Source organism: Rhinolophus sinicus, linkage group LG10 (assembly GCF_036562045.2).
Source record: "Rhinolophus sinicus isolate RSC01 linkage group LG10, ASM3656204v1, whole genome shotgun sequence".
NCBI classification, from domain to species: domain Eukaryota; kingdom Metazoa; phylum Chordata; class Mammalia; order Chiroptera; family Rhinolophidae; genus Rhinolophus; species Rhinolophus sinicus.
This window is the reverse complement of record NC_133759.1, coordinates 107,650,830-107,671,079: the sequence shown is the minus strand read 5'-3', so window position 1 is coordinate 107,671,079 and position 20,250 is coordinate 107,650,830. Positions and strand designations below refer to the sequence as shown.

Below are 20,250 nucleotides of genomic sequence, written 5' to 3'. Positions count from 1 at the left end.
GGATGAAATTGGGGCAGCTCCCCTTGGTTTCTGGGTGCAGCAGATGCAGGTAAGGGCCGGGTAGTGGGGGGCTTCTTGGGAAACCATCTTTCCTTTGTCTTTGTCTCTTTTCTCCTTCCATAGTCTGGTTATTCATTATTAATTTTTTCTTTTAATTTCCAGTCCTCTGGCTGTGTTTTTGGACCAGGCCCAAGCACACTTTGCTTTTTCATATTTCCTTTCATTCTAATCACAAAATCCCTCCAGGCTGAAGCTCCTTCTGAGAAACCTGGCAATTAGAAGAGGAAGCCAGCCTCTTACTAACACTTCATTTGGAGCCCCGTCATAAATAATTAACCTGACGTTCTGCTCAGAAAACAAATGGGTGGGTGTGACTGGTGATGTTGTGTGGGGCTCTCTCTCCTGGGTCTTTACCCCATTCACGACATCCAGGAAGTGGATACAGGCCTCTCCATTAGTAGGAATGAGCTGTCCGCTCTTGAACACTTAGAGAGAAAACCACAGCCAAGCCGCTTTTCTCATGCACTTAAACTTGAGATTTGCTCATGAAGCTGTTGTCTGAGGCCCAGGATATGATTTTCTCCCACCAGCATCTCACAGGCCCCCTAAGGCTGCAACTGGCCTCCCCCAGGGTTTATTTTGACCTCCTGCCAGGTGAGTCTCCTCCCTGGGGATGACAGTGGAGGGTGAAAGGTAGATTCAGAAGGGACTGTGGTCCCTTCAACTCAGATTCAGTCCTTGGCTAAAACAGTCAAGGTGAAGAGGTGGCTGGATGGCTCCCTCCCTCCCTTCCTTCCTTCCTAATGAGGTGCAATTCACATAACATAAAATTAATGATTTTAGTCACAAAAAGGCAAGTACCGTATGACTCCACTTAGATGAGGAGCCTAGAGTAATCAAATTTAGACAGAAAGTAGAAGGGTGGGTGCCAAGGGCTGAGGGAGGGGAAATAGGGAGTTAGTGTTTAATGGGGACAAAGGTTCAGTTTGGGAAGATGGAAAGTTCTGGAGATGGATGGTGAGGATGGCTACATAGCACTGTGAATGTACTTAATGCCTCTGAATTACACCCTAATCGTGTGTAAGATGGTAACATTCAAATTTTATGTATATTTTACCACAAAAATATCTTATAAAATTTAAAAAATTAACCGTTTGAAAGTATACAGCTCAGTGGCATTTCGTACATTTGCAATGTTGTTCACCTACCACCTCTAACTAGTTCCAGAACATTTTCATCCCCCGCAGAGGGAACTTCATACCCAGTCAGCAGTCACTCTGCGTTCTACCCTGCCCCCCACCCCCGGGCATGTGCTATCCCTGGAAAACACTTTCTGTCTCCATGAATTTACTTATTCTACGTTCTTCACATAAATGAAGTCACATAATATGTGGTCTTTTATGTCTGGCTTCCTTCAGAGCATAATGTTTTGGGGGTTCATCCATATTGTAACACGTGTCAGTACTCCATTCCTTTTTATGTCTGAGGAGGATTCTGTCGATGCATCTGCCGCCATTTCTTTATCCCCTTTGGTGATTGTGCTGCTGTGAACATGCGTGTACGAGGGCTCCTTGGGGCACATTTGCTGGGAGTTGAGGCCTGCTTTTTGCTCTGTGTCCAGAAGGCTGAAAGCTGCCCTTTCGCACCTGTGGCCGGCTTGGTCCTGCTGTGACCTCATGTGACTTGTGGGAGGAGCAGCACCTCTGGGACACCCTGCTGGGTGACATGTCTCAGAGCGTCACCACATTCAGGGGCTACCCAGCAGTTAAGAAGCTTCCTTCTCATGCTCTCTGGGGAGGGTGCCTGGGAAATGGGAGGGCAGTTCTGTTTGTGCTAGGTTTTCTAGAAGTGCCACAGAAGGGGGAAATGACAGCCTCTGAGTGACAAGTGCACTGAGAATCCAATTCCCTGAGTCACCTTTCGGCAAGCCTTACTTCAAGTCTCTGGACGTCCTGTCTCACCTCAGCTTCAGTGTGAATAGGGTGAATGAGACATAGGGCCCCCCCAAATGGGAGGAGAGGACGGTGCATACAAAATTCTGCCCCAGTGCGGCCTGCCCACACGGGGGGGGGGGGGTCTTTCTTGGGGAATCGCTGCCCACTGCCTGAACATGGCTGATGAGAGTGTGGTTCCAACAAAGGAACAGGCATGGTGGGCTTTTCGGCTGTGACAACATTAAAAATAATCAGCCATGGAGTTTATTTGTTGTACAATTCCCAAACCTTTTTAATTTATGGAGGTGGAATTCACATCACATAAAATGAACCACCCTAGTGTCCAGCTCAGTGGCGTTTGGCACATTCGCAAATGTTGTGCCACCACCACCTCTCTCTGGTTCCAAAGCATCACCCTGAAAGGAGGCCCCACCCCAAATAGCAGTCACTTCCCAATGCAAATTTTCTCACTAAGGACTGAAAATTCAGTCCTTAGAGTGCAGTTGGCCCCTGCATCAGTGCCCATGCCACGTGGTAGGGGTTCAGCAAAGACAGGCCAGAGAAAAGGAAAAGTAGAGATGGAGACAGGTGAGGACATGTGGTTGTATCCAGGCTCAGGCTGGGGACTCCTCGGGCATGTGCTATCCCAGGAGGAACTGGAATTTGACGTTTGGAGGAATTTATCTGCACTTAGGAGAAGCCGAGAGAACTTGAAAGCCTTTTAATAATTAAGGCTCTCTTGCCCTGACTCACCTGTTCCGCAGGGCGTCTCCCTGTGATGGTTCAGAAGGCCTCATTTCTTCTCTCCTTTGAACTTGGAAGCTGTGGAGGAGGGTTTGAAAGGCCATGACTAAAATCCCAGCCAGCTGACCTGCAGCCTTTTGCTGGGCAAGCAGGCGCCCCCTGGGGAGGAAAGAGAGCCCTGGGCAGCACGTTTATGTGTTGGTACAAGAATGTGATTGTTGTTTGCTGGTTTTCCAACTGTCTTTTACACACAGAAAAATGCTGCGTGCTTGAGGGTGTGTCTCTATTTTTCTTGCGCAGAAGACAAGTCTTCAGTTCCCAGATAGAATCTGGAATTCATTCCGCTTGGGAGGAGCCACCCCGACTGCCTGAGGGTGGGGGAGCTACCCTTTCTCCAGGCACCCTGAACAAGACTCCACATACTCAAGACCAGCAACAGGTTCCTAGAGCTGCAGTAGCAATTACCACGAACTGGATGTCTTCAAAACAACCGACATTTATCCTCTTCTAGTTCTGGAGGCCAGAAGTCTGAAATCAAGGTGTCAGCAGGGCTCTCGCCCCAGGTGGGGTGGAAGTCCCAGTTTTCCACTTGGCCTCTGGACATCCTGGGTTGGGGAAGGGCACCTCATTGCTGCTGAGTTGAGATAAAAGTTCAGCCCCTCCCCCTCCGCCTCTGCTGATACCACTTTGGCTGGGAGGGGCTAGGGTGCTTCATTACTGCTCCCCACATGGCCTGCATTGATACCACTGGGGGAAGGTGGCCTTGTCACTGCTGGGGCTGGTAAGACCCTCACTTGACCTCCTCCATATAACCCCGATGGGGCAGGAGAGGCTCCTCATTACTGCCTGGGTGGATTGAAAGTCCGGCTTCCCTATTGCCCATCTCTGATACCACTTGGAGAGGGGGCATGGGTTTGGGACACCTCCTTTTAGCAGGAGGAAGATGAAGGTCTAGCCTCCCCACTTAGCCTTTTGCTGATGTTGGTTGGGGTGAGGCTGGCAGGAGTGGGGCCTGGCGGTCTCACAGTTTTCTGTCGTGCTCGGCTGTACCATTCCTGACCCTTCGGCTAGAGAGAGCAGGCTGTTGCTGGGCCTTCTCTGCTTTTGTTTGTATCAGTTTGTGTTTCTGGGTTTCTGGCTTCTCCAGCATCAAATCTGGGCTCTCTGAGGCAAGGAGAAAAGCCAGGGACTTCACCATCGTGTCAACCCTTGGGTACCGAGGTCCCTAGTCCATCTTTCCTCTTCTGCTTTCAGAGACTGCTTATGTTTGGCTTGTCTGTTATGTCCATGAATTTTAGTTGCACATAGCGGGAGGAACAGGGAAAAGTACCTCTACTCCATCTTTCTGGAATCGTAAGTCTTTAGTCTAAACGACACTATTTTTCACAACAAAAGTGATCAGGCGTTGTGATTGGAAAACATACAATCACGTTTTATTTCCAGTGAATTACGGTTCTCAATAGTGTGTTTTCATATTTGAAACCTTAGTGATAAACTGTAATAACATTTATTAAATGCTAAAAATGTATTGACCGAACAACAGATCTCTAAAAATCAAACTTACATGATTGATCTATTATTGAGGGATTATCTGAATGGAGTGTGTACACCAGACCCTTCCTCTCCTTCTTTTTCCCTAAGAAAAGGCCCCTTGCCAGCCGCAAGGGGATATGGGAAGGGTTCTGGGGCTGTACTAGTAGTCACTTTGGGTGCTGAGGTCTGGCATGTCCATTATGAAAAGTTGCTGGCTGCTGGCTCCTGTTGAATCCCAGGGCCTGCCTGGTGGGGGTGCCAAGAAACAGGTTATTGAATGAATGAAGTATCAAAGGAGGAGCAGCGTCCCCTGATTCACTGATGGAAATGCACATGTGTGACCGTGACTCTAAGAAGCCAGTTCTTTAGAAGCCTGATGAGGTATGAAGCCTGGGACAATTCGTAAGCAGATGATACGAAGCATGGCAAGGTACGTTCCAGAAGACAAACCTGGGAAACAAGACAGCAGCTAGAAGGTGGCAGGGAAAGTGGGGAGCCCTTACTGAGATTCAGCTTTGTCTCATGGATTCCGTCTGGCTTGAGAATGAGGGATTGGAGAGACTGCATTTCTGTGCCTAATAGTGATGAGCATCGACTGAGCGCTTACTGTGTGCCGTGCACTGTTTGCGTAGGATAACGTCTAGTTCTAGTTCTCAGAGCAACCGAGGTGTTGTAGCTTCCATTTCAGGTACAGAAACGAGGGCACAGAGTGGTGAGGTAACTTTCCCAAGGTCACACAGTCAAGACAAGGAAGTGCCTGGGCTGTCTGACTTGACAGCCTGCATTATCCAGTTACCAGAGATGACACGCGATGATATAACCTGGTGACCTTCCTGGGCATTATGTGGCCTCTTTTCAAAGGCAACGAATGACCTGAACTCATGACTGGCTTTCGCTGTCCTACAAGTCAAATTGCAGCATCACGTTTGCTCCGACACACAGCGCTCCGCGACGGGTGTTGTGCGGTCGCTTGTTTGCTGGCTGGGAGCACACTTTCTATTTAGAGAACCATGATCACAGACAGATGTTCTGTGTCCTTATGTTTGTCATTTTTACCCTTTTTCTTTCTTTCACCCGAATGGCCTGTCTTATGGTACATTCTGCACCCCAAGATGGATTTTCCTGATGACTTTAAGCTGCACACTGCAGACTCAGGCCAACTTCTGAAGGGGATGTTTTTAAATGAAAAAAACAATTTTTTTTTTTTTAGGTCAGGGACATGCTATAAAAATGAAGAACTAGATAAAAACAACACAGCTTTTTATTACAATAGAAGGCGCGCCGCGTGTATAATGACTCTTAATGTTGATGCTGCCTCCAGTGGGTATAATGTTTTTCTCCCAAAGGCAAATAGCTCGAAATGGTGGCTAACTTATTTTTTCCAAGTTTACCATGAATAAGAAATTTGACCACCTTTGTTATTGCAAAAATGCAAGTTACTAATCAATCTAAAAGGCAGGAAGCTGCCCTTGGTAACGTGAGGCCAGAGAACTGTTGTTGATTGTGTGGCTTCCAGGCTGGAGAACAAGGCCAAGGCTCATTGCATGGACGTATTGGAAAGGGAGAGGCAACGCTGGGAAGGACGTGAAGGCCTGGGCTTTTGAAAATTTAATGAGGATGTGACTTGACACTCGGACCCCTGTTGTTTGCTTGGGCAGAGTGTAGAACGCTGATCTGTACAAGATCACCTCTATGCCAATGAGATGTTTTCTGTCCTAGATGAAATTAGATTTCAGAAAACATTGCTTTCCTTTTAGGACTGTGAGCTGGCTGCTGTGTGTGCCTCCCCTGGACTAGACCAGACCCCCGAGCAGATGTAACGGATTAGTCGAGGTTCCCATCTGTTAACAGTCACTGCTATCTCTGCATTTCTTGACCGCTGTCAGAGGCGATGGGAACTGCTCTGCACAGGGTCTGGAAGCAGCCGGAGCTCAGGCAGCCTGGGCAGCCTCTTCCTGGCTGAGCTTGAAGAAACCAGTTTTGGCAGGTTTTGGCTGTTGTGTCCTTAGTGCTGGGAGAGGACACGTCTGTGTGATTTCACACTTTCACTTGGAGGACGGAGATGAGGGTAAAAAGAAGTCCTCTGACCTTTCCAGTATGTGCACATTCTTGATTTTTTAAAACTATTTCTGCAATGGTCAAAGGGCTGATAAATGGGTTTTAACATGTTTTTAAGATGTCTCCTGCCTTATTCATCCAGCAGTAGTAACAAATAAATACGTTTGCTTTCTCCCCTTTTATGACACCGCCAGGCCCTACAGTGGATCCTGGAGACAGAATAAATACAGACTACAGTCTGAGTCTGAAGGAGTTTCAGACGGCAAAGCCACTACAAGGAAACAGCAAATACTGTGAGAAAGGCTATAAATAGGGTTGGCCTCAAAATTTCCATTAAACAATTGTTTGTGTAATTATCTACTTAATGGCTGTATTCCTTTTAGGGCGTACGTCCCTTAAGCTCATATTCCCAGCTCCTGGGATAGTGCTTGGTCTACATGTTTATTGTCTGACTGAATGATGGTAACAAGGTTTTGGATTTAACACTTGTTGTCGCGGGGTGATGTCTGCTGCATGAATCGTTTTCCTTACATTCAGTGATAAAGCTTTCAACATCTGAGTCGCCCACACATAAGCTGGACATAAAGTGAATGCCTATCTTAGCAGATAACTGGGATTCTTAATGTTCCTATATGTAGGGGCAACCTGCCTATGGGCAGATTAGATAACTATGTTGGTGGGATTTAAGAGATACTGCAAAACCACTTTTTTTAAAAAAATCTAATTTTTCCGTTAGATATGAATTCCTTTGAGTACTGAAAGTTTTGAAATCTTCCAATTTCCCCCATCAAGTGCAGAAATGACACCTTAAGCCCTTATCCTCCCAACAGTTTTGCAGGCTTTGTCGAAATGGAGGCCCAGGATAAGCTGTGAGAATAATATAATATTCTGCTACAAATAACTGGGCAACTGGACTATGCTTTATTCTGATGGAAATTAGCTTAGATGGAGATCAGAGAAGCAATTTTCAGATTTAAACTTTGAGAGAAGCTCCTACGGATCACACTCTACGAAAACTAAAGAATTAGGAATGGACATCGAAAAGCATCTATAACTGATACTATCTTTGAGTTCAAAGCTCCACATACCACATTATCAAGTTCCAAGTATGTTGTCATTTTTCCTGTCACTGATGTTATCTCCAAGATAACCAAGCTGAAGGGAACAGGACCAGGAAGCCAAGTCTTAAATCTACATCTCATGATGCCCAGACCCCTTTCCAGTTGCATATTTGTCACATAAGCTGCCAAACATTTTATTTGCACCCAGAAGTGTGCTCGGTGGCTTGAGAAGTACCCGGATGCTGGGTGTTTGATTCTTACTAGATTGAATTCTTTGGAATCATCTCACAACCTTGAACAAAAAGGTGAAAACTGTCCATTTTGATAAATGACAGAACAGGTTCCTTCCCCTCAATGGGCCATTTGTAAATATAAAACAGTTGCTGGAAAATTATATTAGAGATGAATTATCTCCTCCATTACAATGTTTCCTTTTCTTTAATGCAATTTAGTTCAAGCAAAATGAACAGAAAGGCTCGGGAGGGGCCACATTCGATGCTTTGGGAGGAGTTACTGGAAGCAAGATGGGCAGCGAGAAAGGTGATTCATAGAAGATCTGGAGCAGGAGCAAGTGGAGGCCTCTGCCCAAGAGGCGTGCGCCGAGGACCCTGGCTGTGCCCACAGGAAATTGAATTCAGAGCTCCTTCTGCATCATAATCCAGGGCAGCTGGCGGCTTCCCACGGGAGACTGGAGCAAACTGCAAGGGCATCTGAGGCCACACTGGCCAATCTCTGCAGAGCCCGCGGAGGGTGGGGCCCCAAGTGTGCCGGATTGGGACCTCACGATGACGTCCATGTATAAGCCTTCCACTTTGTTAATTTTAAAGTGCACTCATCGCTAGGAAAGGAGCGCCTCCATTACACATCAGAGAGCTGAAGGGTCGGCATTACTCTGTAATCTCTCAGGGCCGAAGAGGGAAGGAAGGCCTGACTTTGGAAGACGTGCGCGTCTTGATCTTTTTTTCTGAGTGCACGTGCGAGGAGGATCCCTCGCCGCCGAGTTTCGTGGGGTGGACATCCCCGTGTTCCGACCCCACAGCCGTCCCCAAGCTGCTCAGAGGAGGGGGCCGGGCAGGTGTCCACGCTCGGCTGGCCGGGGAGGGTCGGCGGTCTCAGCCTGGCGGGGTAGGGTCCGCCGGGTCAGGGCGGGGCCTGAGCGCGCGGCCCCGCCCACCGCGGTCCGGGGCGGGGCGTGAGCGTCACGTGACGGCGGCGCCCAGCGCGAGCGCCCCGCCCGGCCGGAGGAGGCCCGGGCGGCGACCCGGCCCGCGCGCTGCCGGAGCCGTCCGACCGCCCGCGCGCTCTGCACTCGCGGCGCCCTCCGCCCGCGGACCCTCGCCCGCGGGTCTCGGGGTCGCCGGCAGCGGGAGCGGCCTCAAGATGGACGAAGACGGCGGCGGCGGCGGCGAGGGCGGCGGCGGTGAGTGTCGGAGGTGTGGCCGGCCGGGCTGGCGGCCTGGGGCGGAGGAGGGCGGTCCGGGGTCTGGGGTCGGGGTCCGCCTGAGGAGACCGGGTCCGGGCCGCGCTGGTGCCCGCTGACGACCGCCGAGGCCCGCAGCGTGCAGGGCGCGGAGACCGAGGCGGGGGTCCGGGCGCCGTGGGGAGGGGCGGGCGGCGCTACCGCGGAGCCCGAGCGAGCGTCCGGGGCAAGGCCGGCGGCCCGTCGGCTGGGGCCGCTCGGGGCCTGGAGCCGGGGCTCGGGGTCGCGCTCCGGGGGCGGGGCACCTCGGGGGCGACCTTCCCCGCCTGCAGTCGCCAAGGGCGGCTGTGCCTCCGGAGCCCGACCGCGGGGCGACGACCCTCGCAGCGTCTTTTCTCAGGCGGTGGGAAGTGAGGGAACCCCCGGGAAGCGGGGGGGAAAGTTTTGAGTTGGGGATCCCGGGGTCCGAGAGACGCGGGTGGGGGGAGGGGCGGAGCGTCGTGACAGTGTCGGCGTTGGGTCGGAAGTGGCCGTGGGGTCCCGAGGCGCGGAGGGTCCGCCAGAGCCCGCGTCTTGGGGACGAGGAATCGTTCCCGACTGAGCGGAAAACACGCGTCGCGCGGAGGAGACCCGAGGCCCCGCTTGGGCCCCACGCCCCGTCCCTGTCGCCGGAAGACGCGCACCGGGGTCAGTGTTTAGTGGACTGCACGTCCCTGTGGTGTCTGCTGCGAGTCACGACTTCAAAACAGAAGAACGTGTCTGTGCGTGTGGAGGGGGTCGCGGGTGGCACGCAAAGGGTTAACCCCTAATTTTACTGCAGCCCCGAAGTGGAGCTTGTCTCTGCTCTGACGACCTCCTCTCTGCCGACGGACCGAGTCGTCCCCGCCGCTCTAATAAGGGACAGAAAACCTTAATTACAGGCCGCGGGAGCAGCTGCCGCATTCCGCGCGCTCCGGTCAACTCCTTGGCGAGTCAAGGTGCCTGGTGGCATCTAAGTGCTGCTCGGGGGGGATGTTTGTGCCCCAAGGAGCGACGCGGCTGTGACGGTGGGAAGTTGGCAGCAGGGGTGGCATTTGGCGACTTCAGTTCTCGTAGTGAAAGGGAGGGGTCGCCCTGTGGCTTAGTGGGTGTGGCGCTTGTGAAAGAAAGTGCTGGGGAAGCGGGAGCCCGGCTGCAAACCCTCCTGCAAGCCAGGCCGGCCGCCTGCAGACCAAGCCCTGGGCGCTAAGTGCCTTGCTTCCTGCCTCTCACAGTTTGGGTACCAACGGGCAGAGCAGTTTTTCCTTTTTAGAAAATAAAGACAAAGAACTGCAATAGTTAGGCGTTTGCCGTTTACAGTCAAGGGAGCCAGCTGGTTTGGCGATTTTGTCTGGAAGGTGTTTCTGAGTCAAGGACTATAGAAAGCTTGAAGGTAAAAGTAGGTTTAAAGATTAAAAAAGGCAGCCAGTGCGTCTCAGCAGTTTATAGGTCTCGAGGACTAGAGCAAAGGATGGTATTAAGTATCAAAGTCTTTGGACTTTCTTTGGGCTCTTAATAGCTCCTCTGGGAATACAGTCTTCAGATTCAAAAAAAGTATTTCATGCGTGAAGATGTGCATTTCCCTGTAATAGTAGGAAATTAGAAACAGCAGAGCTTCGTAGGAGATTTGTGAGGTAAATTATGGGAAGCTTATTGGATGAATTGTTTTATGACCGTTAAAAATCAGCAGTGTTATGTATCATGGTCTAAACAATGTAAAAGCTGGTGACACCGTGTTTCCCTGAAAGTAAGACCTAACCGGAAAATAAGCCCTACTGTGATTTTTCAGGAGGTCGTCCCCTGAACATAAGCAAGAATATAAGACCCGGTCTTGTTTTCGGGGAAACGGTACTGTGGATGTTTTGTTTTCTTAATTTTTATATTTTCCAAGTTTCTGGAATGAGGTGTATTAGTTCCACATTTGAACAAAAAAAGTATTAAAATTTTACTCTGTAGTAGGAAAAGAGAATGATTGTTTCAATGTATGATTTAATTCACCTCACTGGAACAGTCAGTGATGACGGATGTTGATTGACTGATTGTCTACTACGCTCCCAGGCAGCATGCTAGGTGCTGGAAAACAGTGCTAAACCTTTACTGATGTAGTTTCTTAAAGATCTTTCTTCCTTGCATTATGGAAGACACTTGAAAATATGTTTGGCAATCTTAGAATGAGTATATTTTTGAACAAGTGAAAATCTTAGAACTTCGAAATAAGAGTCATTATTAATTGATTATTGTATAAATTTGGTGTGCTTATATTTGGAGATTTTGAAGTTAACTTACTTCTTTACAGTTCTTTAGTTATTACTGCTATTTATATTTCTAAACAATGCTTTGCTTTAAAATTCATGTTTTTAAAAATAAAGTTCAGCCCTAAGGAAGAGAATAGTTTCAGTTGCCAGTCATTTGTCAGCCAATTGTAAAACATAATTTTTTGGGGGTATATTTTCGGTACAGTACAAAACTGAACTGTATATGGGGAAGTCAGTTTCAGCTTGTTTACAAGAGAGGGTAGGTAATCTACTCAAACAGTTACGGCAGGGGCGAAAGATAATTTCAAACCTCTTTTTTTGCTAACGTGCTGATTGGGTTAAAAGACTTTAAAAAGTTCCTGCTTGCTGTTTTTATAATTCAAATTTTTGTCCAGGGCATTATTGTTTGTTCTTTCAATGCAAGATAAGGAGAGAGGATGGTGATATGAATGGTTGGAAGGCATTTCTAAGAAGGAACAAGTGGGGGGGACAAGATTACAAGGACACATTGTTACTTATAATGTGTGCAGAGTGCAGTTAAGGTATTTTTAATTCCTTTGGGGCTTTGTTGCCATTCAGTTTTTCTAAAACAGTCCTTCAGAGACGTCTCTACTTGGCAGGTGACTGGCTACTTTGGCCCCGTGCCACTGTCTTAATGCTCAGTTTGGGACTCGGTCTGATGTCCCCGACTGGACCATCTGTGGCAGATGAGGTGAATAACTTTACTGGCTTTCCCTTCCCTACTCCATCCCCATCTGCCCGCTCCAGTCTGTGGAGACGAGGGTTAAGTCTTTACTTCACATGAAAATTGCTCAGTCTCACTCAGTAAAATATAAATCACAACCCAGTTGAGATCCTGGGTTTCACCTGTTAGGCGAGCAATAACCCCTTCTTCTGAAACCACCTATTGGCGGTGGGAGTGTAAATCAGTTCCAGCTCTCCAGGCAGCACGAGCCTGTGTCTTGCTGGCTCAGATCCATTGTCGCTTGCCCTTCTTATTCAGAGGGGCTCATCTTGCAGGAACATTTCCCAGACCCTTGGGTCAGCTCGGTTGGGGTAGGTTTGGCCAATGGGCACCACTAGTTGGAAATTGGATGGCAGGAGGAAGAGAGAAACTGGATTCTCTCTCCTCTCGTTCTGCCTCAGTGTCTCAGGCAGTTGCCTGGTCTTTTGGCTCCAGCTCCTGCCTGCTGACCAAGCCCCCTGAGCTTTGGAAATACCTTTTCCCTATAGCCCTGCAATTTAGAGGTGGCAGCAGTGTCTTTTGCTCTGGGTTGTTGTATCATTTCCTGTTTGACTTCTCAGCTCTTCCATCGTATGTGTAACCAATTCCTTATATGAAATTGCCTCTATTTCAACTTCTTAGAGGATTTCTATTTCTCTGGATGGACCCCGATAGATACAGGGGCACTGGGCAGCAGCTTTTAAAATTACAAGTGTATGAATCCTTTGACCCAATACCATTTCTAGGAATTTAACCTGCAGATATATTTGTGTCATTTGTGAAATACCAGAGGTATGAGATTTTTCACAGCTTTGTTCATAATAGTGAGAGATGGACAATCACCAAGTGTCCATCCAGGGGAGACTCGTAAGATAGTCTTACCGTGCCCAAATGGTGAGTGAAGTTGTAGAAAGGAACCAGGAAGCTTTCTGTGAATTGATATGGAAAGACCTCCAAAATATTTTACTAAGTTACAAAAGCAAAATGTAGGAAAATGTGCATTGTATGGTTTTTTTAAAAAAGAAAGGAAGTGCTTGCACGTGCATGAAAGTTCTGGGGAAGGCTCACCAAGGAGCTAATGACAATGGTTATCTGTGTGGGGGGGTGATAAGGAACTGAGCCAATGGGAAAGAAGGTGCAAAGGGAACTTTTTATTATGTGCCTTTTTATTTCCTGAAATTAAGAAAAGTTGAAGTCTGTCTTCACCTTTTCCAAGATGGGAATACAGTTTTACGGAACAGGAATATGCTGGTAAGAAAACACCCTTCTTGACAGAATTTTTATATGTTAAATAACACAATTAATATCAAATGTAGAAAGTTATAAAATACATTGCCTGTTTTTTCAGTCTGTGCATAGAAATTAACAACTACCATTCTTTTGATTGTTTAAAAAAGTGACACGGAGGTGCTTTTAGAGTGTGCTTAGAGTGTCGTCTTTTCCAGAACATGTGTTTATTCAACAAGTATTGATAGCATGCCTGCCAAATGCGGGGTCCTATGCTTGGCACAAGGGTGAATTGTGAATAAGGCAGGTGAATTTCCTATGTTCGTGGAGCTTATGTTTAGATGGGAGACAGACAAAAAAGGATAACGGATATGTAAAATAATTGCAAATGATGCTAAGTATTAAAGGAAACCTAGGAGGGGGTGGAGGGGTGAGGGTGGGTGGGGCTTGGGGCGGGAGAGCTGCCAGGACTGCCTGGTGGCCAGGGAAGGCCAACCAGAGGGAATGCTCTTTCGGCTGCCACCTCAAGTGGACAGGGCAGAGGGACGGGCTCTAGGCTGCGTGGAGCAGAGTGCGCCCAGAGGACTGAAAGAAGCTTTGTGTGGCCCAGACGGAGAAGGAAGGGGGAGAGGGCCTGGGCCATACCAGGCAGTTTCAGTGAGTGAGGGGTGCACATTTTATACTGAATGAGGAAGGACTTGAAACGGGGGTGACATTTGATTTACGTTTCAATAATTTTAGCTGGTCTTTACCTACCGCTGTCCGTGTGGGCTTCTGTCCTGTGCAATTTACTATCTTAACCTATTTACTCTTCAAAATAACTCTCTTAGGTATGTAATATTCTCACCATTTACAGGTGAAAATGGAAAACAGGCACAGGGAAGCTAAGTGACTTGTGGCAGATTTCACAGCTGGTTGGTGGTAGAGCTGAGATTTGAACCCAGGCGTTCTGGCTTCAGAGGCATATGCTTAACCACTGTACACCATGCCTTTCTAAGAAGAGTGTTCTTGGCTGCTGCGTGGAGAATGGGTTGCAGGAGAGGGAGAGAGGACGTGGGGACAGCGATGTGGAGGCTGCTGCAGAGCTCTAGTGGCGTGGCGGTGGTGGATTGGTGGCCGTGGCGAAGGGAGAGAAAGATTATACCGATGACAGATCTGTATAAGAACAGAGAATACAGAAAACAACGAAACACTCATGTCCCCGTTAGTCAGAATTAATACAATAGTTGTTAATATTCTGTCACCTTTTTTAGGTCTTTAAGAAGATGTATCCAAAGCATTGTAGATAAGTCCCCATCTCAGCCTATGGCAGCACCGTTCTTGCGGCGCTCAGGCCATCGTTCACCTCTTCTGCCTTCACCTTCTGCCGTTCTCCCTGCTGTCGCCCTCGTCACCGCAGCAGCCAGAGTGGTCCCTTTACAACATCGATTGTGTCCCTCCTCTCTCAGCATCTGGACTGTCCTCAGATTCCTTACTTCGTCCTGATCCTTCCCACTGACCTCACCGTGGTCCAGAGGCCCCCCCAGTGGAGGACCCACGTGCTCTAGCTCAGGGGCTGCAGCGTTTTCTATGAAAGGGCCGCATAGCAAGTATTTTCGACTTTGTTGTTCACATGCGGTCTGTCACAAATTCTTTTTTATAACCTTTTAAAAACATAAATACCGTTCTTACCTTGGGGGCTGTCCTTGGCCTCAGCTCTCGTCCCCTGCTATCTCGCTGACATTTCCATCGTTCTCGTCACCAATTCTGCGAACTCACCAAGCACACCCTTGCCTCAGTGCCTTTGCACTGGCTATTCCCACAGTTGCTTCCCCATCAATGTCTGCATGTCGTGCTTACTTACCTCATTCAGGTTTCTGTTCCAGTGTCTCCTTACCACAGAGGTCTTCCGTGACCAAGCTGTCTAAAATAGCCTCCATTGTCACTCTTTCCCTTTTCCCAGCTTTATTTTTCTCTCAGCACTTATCACCCCTTGTTACACATTTGTTCATTGTTTGTTTCTTCTCTCTTAGAATGTAAGTTCTTTGAAAGCAGGAATATTGTCTGCTTTTATTCACTGCTATGCTTCCCAGGCCTGGAGCATAGTGCACAGTAGGCTTTCAGTAAATACTTGTTAATACATACTGAATGACGCTGAAGTCACCTTTGTCTAGCAATTTCTGGTCCAAGTCCCTTCCTTCCTTTTGTATTTCCTAAAGGCAACCATTATGAATTTAATGTGGTCCTCTAGTATTTTTCATACTTTAACATATATGTGTGTGTCCGTAAATATATAGGTCTCTTTTGGGTTTGCTTTAAAAAATGATAAAAATGGCATCATACTGTATGTAATGTTCTGCCGCTCACATTTGAGATTATTGAGATTATAATAACATTGTGTTATTTTAAATAGGCCCTGTTTATTTCTTGTAACTGCTGTAACGTTTTATTTACTTTGTCCTGTTGGACTTTTGTGTTGATTATACATTGTTGCTACAAACAATCCTGAGGTGAACTCCTTAGGCTTGTTTCCTTTTACAAATGTATGGGAGTTTTTCTGAGTATATCTCTAGGATGGCATTGTGGGTTACAGGTTTGCTTCTGGTTTCCCTAAATACTGCCAGATTGCTTTCTTACCAGGAGCAATCTCAGCATTCTAGGCAAATTTTGGCATTTGTCTTCATGAGGAAGAAATGATGTATTGTTTTAATTTGCATTGCTTTACGAGTGATGAGATGTGTTTTTGGAGAATCAAATGAACCTGACAGCTTGGTGGTTAGAGGTGAAGGAACTGTAGGACTCAAAGGTGACTTCTAGGTTTCTGGCTTGTGTGACTATGAAGGAGGGGCTAGGAGAAAACCATCAGGAGGGCCCATTTACTATTTTTTTATCAAAAGTGTCATTATGTTATCCTTACTTTTGAGGATATTTTCTCTGGGTGTACAATTGTAGGTTATCAAGTTAATTTCTTATGGTGCTTTGACATGTCATTTAACATGTCTTCTGTCCTTCATTGCTTCTGTTGAGAAATCAGCTCTGTGTCTTGTTCTTTTGAAGGTATTGTCTTTGAGTACTTTTAAGAGTGTTGTCTTTGCCTTTGGTTTTCGGCTGTGCTAATGTGATGTGTCCAGATATGGTTTTCTTTGGTTCTACCTTGCTTGGGATTGGTGGTGTGTCTCTTTTTGGTAGTACCATGACAAGACTTGATGTTACCTTAGATTTGGAGAATTCTTGGTCGTTATCTCTTCATTCATCACTTTGGCTGCCTTTCCTATCTTTTCTCGAACTCTACCTTTTCATCATGTCCTATGTGTCTCTCAGCCTTTTCTGTGTTCTTCATTCTTTTCAGCTTTTCTTGCTTCTCTCTATATTTTCTTCTGATCTATATTCCAGTATATTAATCCTTTCTTCAGCTCTGTCTAAGCTGCTATTATATTAAATCCATCTATTGAGTTCTTAGTTACTGCCTTTTTCAGTTTTCATGATTCTTATTTTTTAGATTCCAATTTGCTGCTGAAAATTTTCATCTTGTCAACTAATTTATTAATCACAGATATTGTAACTTTAATATTTGGATATCCCATGAGTATGTTATCTGTTTTACCATAGGTTTTCAATCATGTGGTCTTGACTTTAGATTACTGTTAAGCTTTAATTAAATTGTAGACTATGTATGAAAAAATTGTAGTGATAATTTGAGACTCTGGCTATCTTCCTCAAGAGAGGCTTCTGGCAGGCAGTTTAAAGTAGGGAAATGTCATTTTAAAATTGTGAGAATTGGTTTATTTCTGGTTTACCCTTCTCCTAGGATATAGCTCTTTGGTGGTCCCAGTTGAAAGCCTGGCGTGTTACCAGGGCCGCTTCTACTTGGCAGCCCCTCAACCCTAAGTTTTGTCCCCCTAGTCTCCTAAGATAACTGGAGATTCTGCTGGCCTTCTCAGATTCTCAGCCACTTGTTTCTGTTAGCTTTTTGGCCTTTCAGCTTCTGCTGTGAATTGGCAAATGTCTCACGGAGAAAAGTGGTTCAGAATTTGGGGCTCAGCTCTCTGCACTTGTCTCTCTGGGATCTTGGCCTCCTGAGTCCTTGTGGCATTGGTAGGTGAGACTGTCAAACAGTTGTTTTTTATAATTTGTTCAGCTTTTGAAGTTGTTCTTGACAGAAGGGTTGGTCTGCAACAAACTAGTCAGCTTTTCCTGGAAGTGGAATCTCAGGAGTTCAGTTTTGATATTTAAAATTGGACTTATGTGTGAGAGATCCCGGTGGAGATGGTAGGAAGGCAATAGCTGTGTTGAGTCTGCTACTGAGAAGACTGGTCTGGGTAGAAGATGAACATTAGGAAGACTTTAACTCATGGGAATGGATGAATGATTTCACTTAGGGAACAGAGCTGAGAGAAAGGAGAAAAGTCCCAGGACTGACAACAACCCAGTAGAGGAGATGAGAAACAGTAGCCACTGAGTAGAGGAGACATTGAAGTTTGTGTGCATTGCAGACGTTAAGGGAGGAGGCGAGGTGGATTAAGATGAGGATCCAGAAGTGTCTACTGGGGTTGGAGACTTAAAAAAACAAAACAACCTGGCGAGCTAGACTGCAGTGGGCTAAAGAGAAAATGGGGAGAGGGTGTCCTTGCTGAAGGAAAAGCATGGGCCATGGCCCTTGAATGGAAGGTTGCCATGTTATGAGACTAGAGGCAAAGCCAGACTGGTGAGATCTTAGTAAGGGAAGGTAACTAAACATTTCTCAGTAAATTATTTTGATGGGGAACCAACAATAATTCCTATCAGGTGAGTGAGGGTTAGTAATGCTGTTTGCATGCTCACTCTCAGGGTAAATAACTTTGGGAGAGAGAGATTAGTTTTCAAGTGATTGGCAGATCCTTTGGAAAGCAGGTTTATCAATTTGTAATATAGGAGTATAGAAACTTTTGAAGTGAAATGAAATGAAAAAATAGGTTTTATCAAAGTATCCTAAAATCTGCTTAAAATATAATAGTATTTTGAAGTTGGGGGAAAAGAGTAAATCATTTAAATGAGAGTAGGAAATACATGACTCTCCATCCTGGTTTTTGGAGTTAAACTTATAAACATTTTATAGTTTATAGTTAGTGTCAGTTCCCCAATTGACGTGACAGAATAGACATAAGATTCTGTAGTGTCTTACTTGGTTGGAGACAGTTCAGCAGGCGCTTACTTTGCATTAATATCTTTCAGCATTATGTAAATATTGGAAAAGACTCACCTGAGTCAATTTAGTTGGCTAAGAAGAGTTTGTAATTTACTTTCACAGAGCAAATTTACTTTTAGCTGACGTAGTTTTCAATAAGTCACCAGAAGCACTGTTCAAATAGGAGAAAATGAATTCCTATCTGAAACTCTCAGCAGGATTCTTTTCTTTCTTTTTCTTTCTTTCATTTTTTTTCTATTTTCAGTTACTGTACTCTTCTTTTTGAAAAAGCTTATTCCTGTAATTAATAAATAAAAACATTAGTTTGCTATAAAACCGGGCATTTTAATGATGACCGAAAAGTACTTCCCAATATCTAGGTAATTAGTGATTTTTTTTTTGTTTTTCAGTTTTCATCCAGATGTTTGGCAACTTGTAGATACAGCCTTACTACAATTTTCAAATCCACTTTCATGGGAACATATAATATTCTCCGTTTATTTTGGACAGCAAAGCTTCCTTTTTCTGTGGACAGATACACATGGAACACATGCTCTTCGAGCAGAGTTTGTGGTCCTCTGAGAATTCTCTGGAGGAGGAAATGGGTTGACCTATTTGGTTGCTATGAAGTAAAAACAATCTTGTTTTCATTTTTTAGTGAACATCTGGGTTGCATTTATTATTTTACATTCTGGAGGTTCTTTGAAACCACAATTTGATAATGTGAGGATTCATTAAAGCAGTAACTATGTAGCTCTTTCTATAGTCAATTTAAGTGCTAGGGTGACTGATAGATTTTTAAAAATATCAAAATTTTCTTTCCTTTCTATAAAATGTGACATTTATTTTTTATTTATTTTTACTTTTTTATTTTTTAAAAGATTTTATTGGGAAAGTGGAGCAGGACTTTATTGGGGAACAGTGTGTACTTCCAGGACTTTTTTCCAAGTCAAATTGTTGTCCTTTCAGTCTTAGTTGTGGAGGGCGCAGCTCAGCTCCAGGTCCAGTTGCCGTTGCTAGTTGCAGGGGGCACAGCCCACCATCCCTGCGGGAATCGAACCGGCAACCTTGTGGTTGAGAGGACACGCTCTAACCAACTGAGCCGTCCAGGAGCTTGGTGGCAGCTCATTGACTTTATTCCAGCTGCGGAGGGCGCAGCTCACTGGCACATGTGGGAATCGAACCGACAGCCCCGTTGCCCAGAGCTGGGGCTCTAACCAACTGAGCCACCCATCCGCCCCTAAAATGTGACATTTAAATAATAACTGTTGTTTTAAACCATAAAACAGGATCTAGGTGTTTTGGGGGAAGGATCAGTCAACCAGCGTATTCTCTGCTGCCGGTTGCTGTGCAGTCCGTGGCCATTGTCATGGCAGTGTTGGACTCTGTGTGGCAGACACTGTTGGTCCCCGACTACAAATCCATTCCCCTTTCTTCCTTGTAAAGAACCTGATATGTTCAGATGTCTACTGATAGGGAAGGGGACCTTATCACCACAAGGGAGTGACTCTTCAGTGTACACCAGGCAAGGTCCTCTCTTTTTCCTTATCACTGATCAGAGGAGGCGCATGTAACCTAGGTCTGGCCAGTGAGCTGTAAGGGCAGCTGGCCGGGGCACTTCTTAGAAAGGTGTCTTCCTTCTTAGAACAATAAGCAAGGAAGAAACAGTTCCTTCTCTTATGCTGGACTTCTCAGACCTGGTTGGGCAGCAGCTTGCATTCCTGATGTCCCTCAAGTCCGCCCAGTTCCACGCCGCACACGGAGGATGAGCAGCTGGCCCCTGGATGATGTGGTTGAGTTGCTGGATATCACTCACCCAGAAACCTCCCTGTCTCCACACTTCCTGTTGTGCTGGACAATAAATATGTCCTTGTTTACATGGCTGGGTAGAGACTTGCTGTAACTAGGAGCCAGGGCATCTTGCCTGAGACTGGCGGCAGCAGCAGGCAGGTTCTGGCCTCACTCTCTCTCTTCCATAAGTATTCATTACGCATGTATAGCCACTTACCACTTTAAGAACTGAGCTAGGTTATATTTTATTTTTGAAATTAACACTTTCCTCTACTTTTAATGAAACAAAACATATTTTCATATGCTTACACATCTGTGAATAGTTTCATTTGGCAATTTCTT

At 46.2% G+C, this 20,250-nt stretch overlaps 1 protein-coding gene across 2 annotated transcripts in view; it reads left to right on the top strand.

Annotated features, from left to right (window-relative positions):
* The first annotated feature begins 8,040 nt into the window (after positions 1–8,040).
* The window catches only part of CYTH3 (cytohesin 3), a 63,938-nt gene continuing 51,728 nt past the window's right edge, over positions 8,041–20,250 (top strand). The window contains exon 1 of one of the 2 annotated variants that reach the window (XM_074313938.1): positions 8,041–8,750. In XM_074313938.1, the coding sequence (XP_074170039.1) occupies positions 8,711–8,750 (40 nt within the window). In that variant the 5' untranslated portion in view covers positions 8,041–8,710. The remainder of the gene's footprint in view (positions 8,751–20,250) is intronic. The other variant, XM_074313939.1, reaches the window with a different exon arrangement.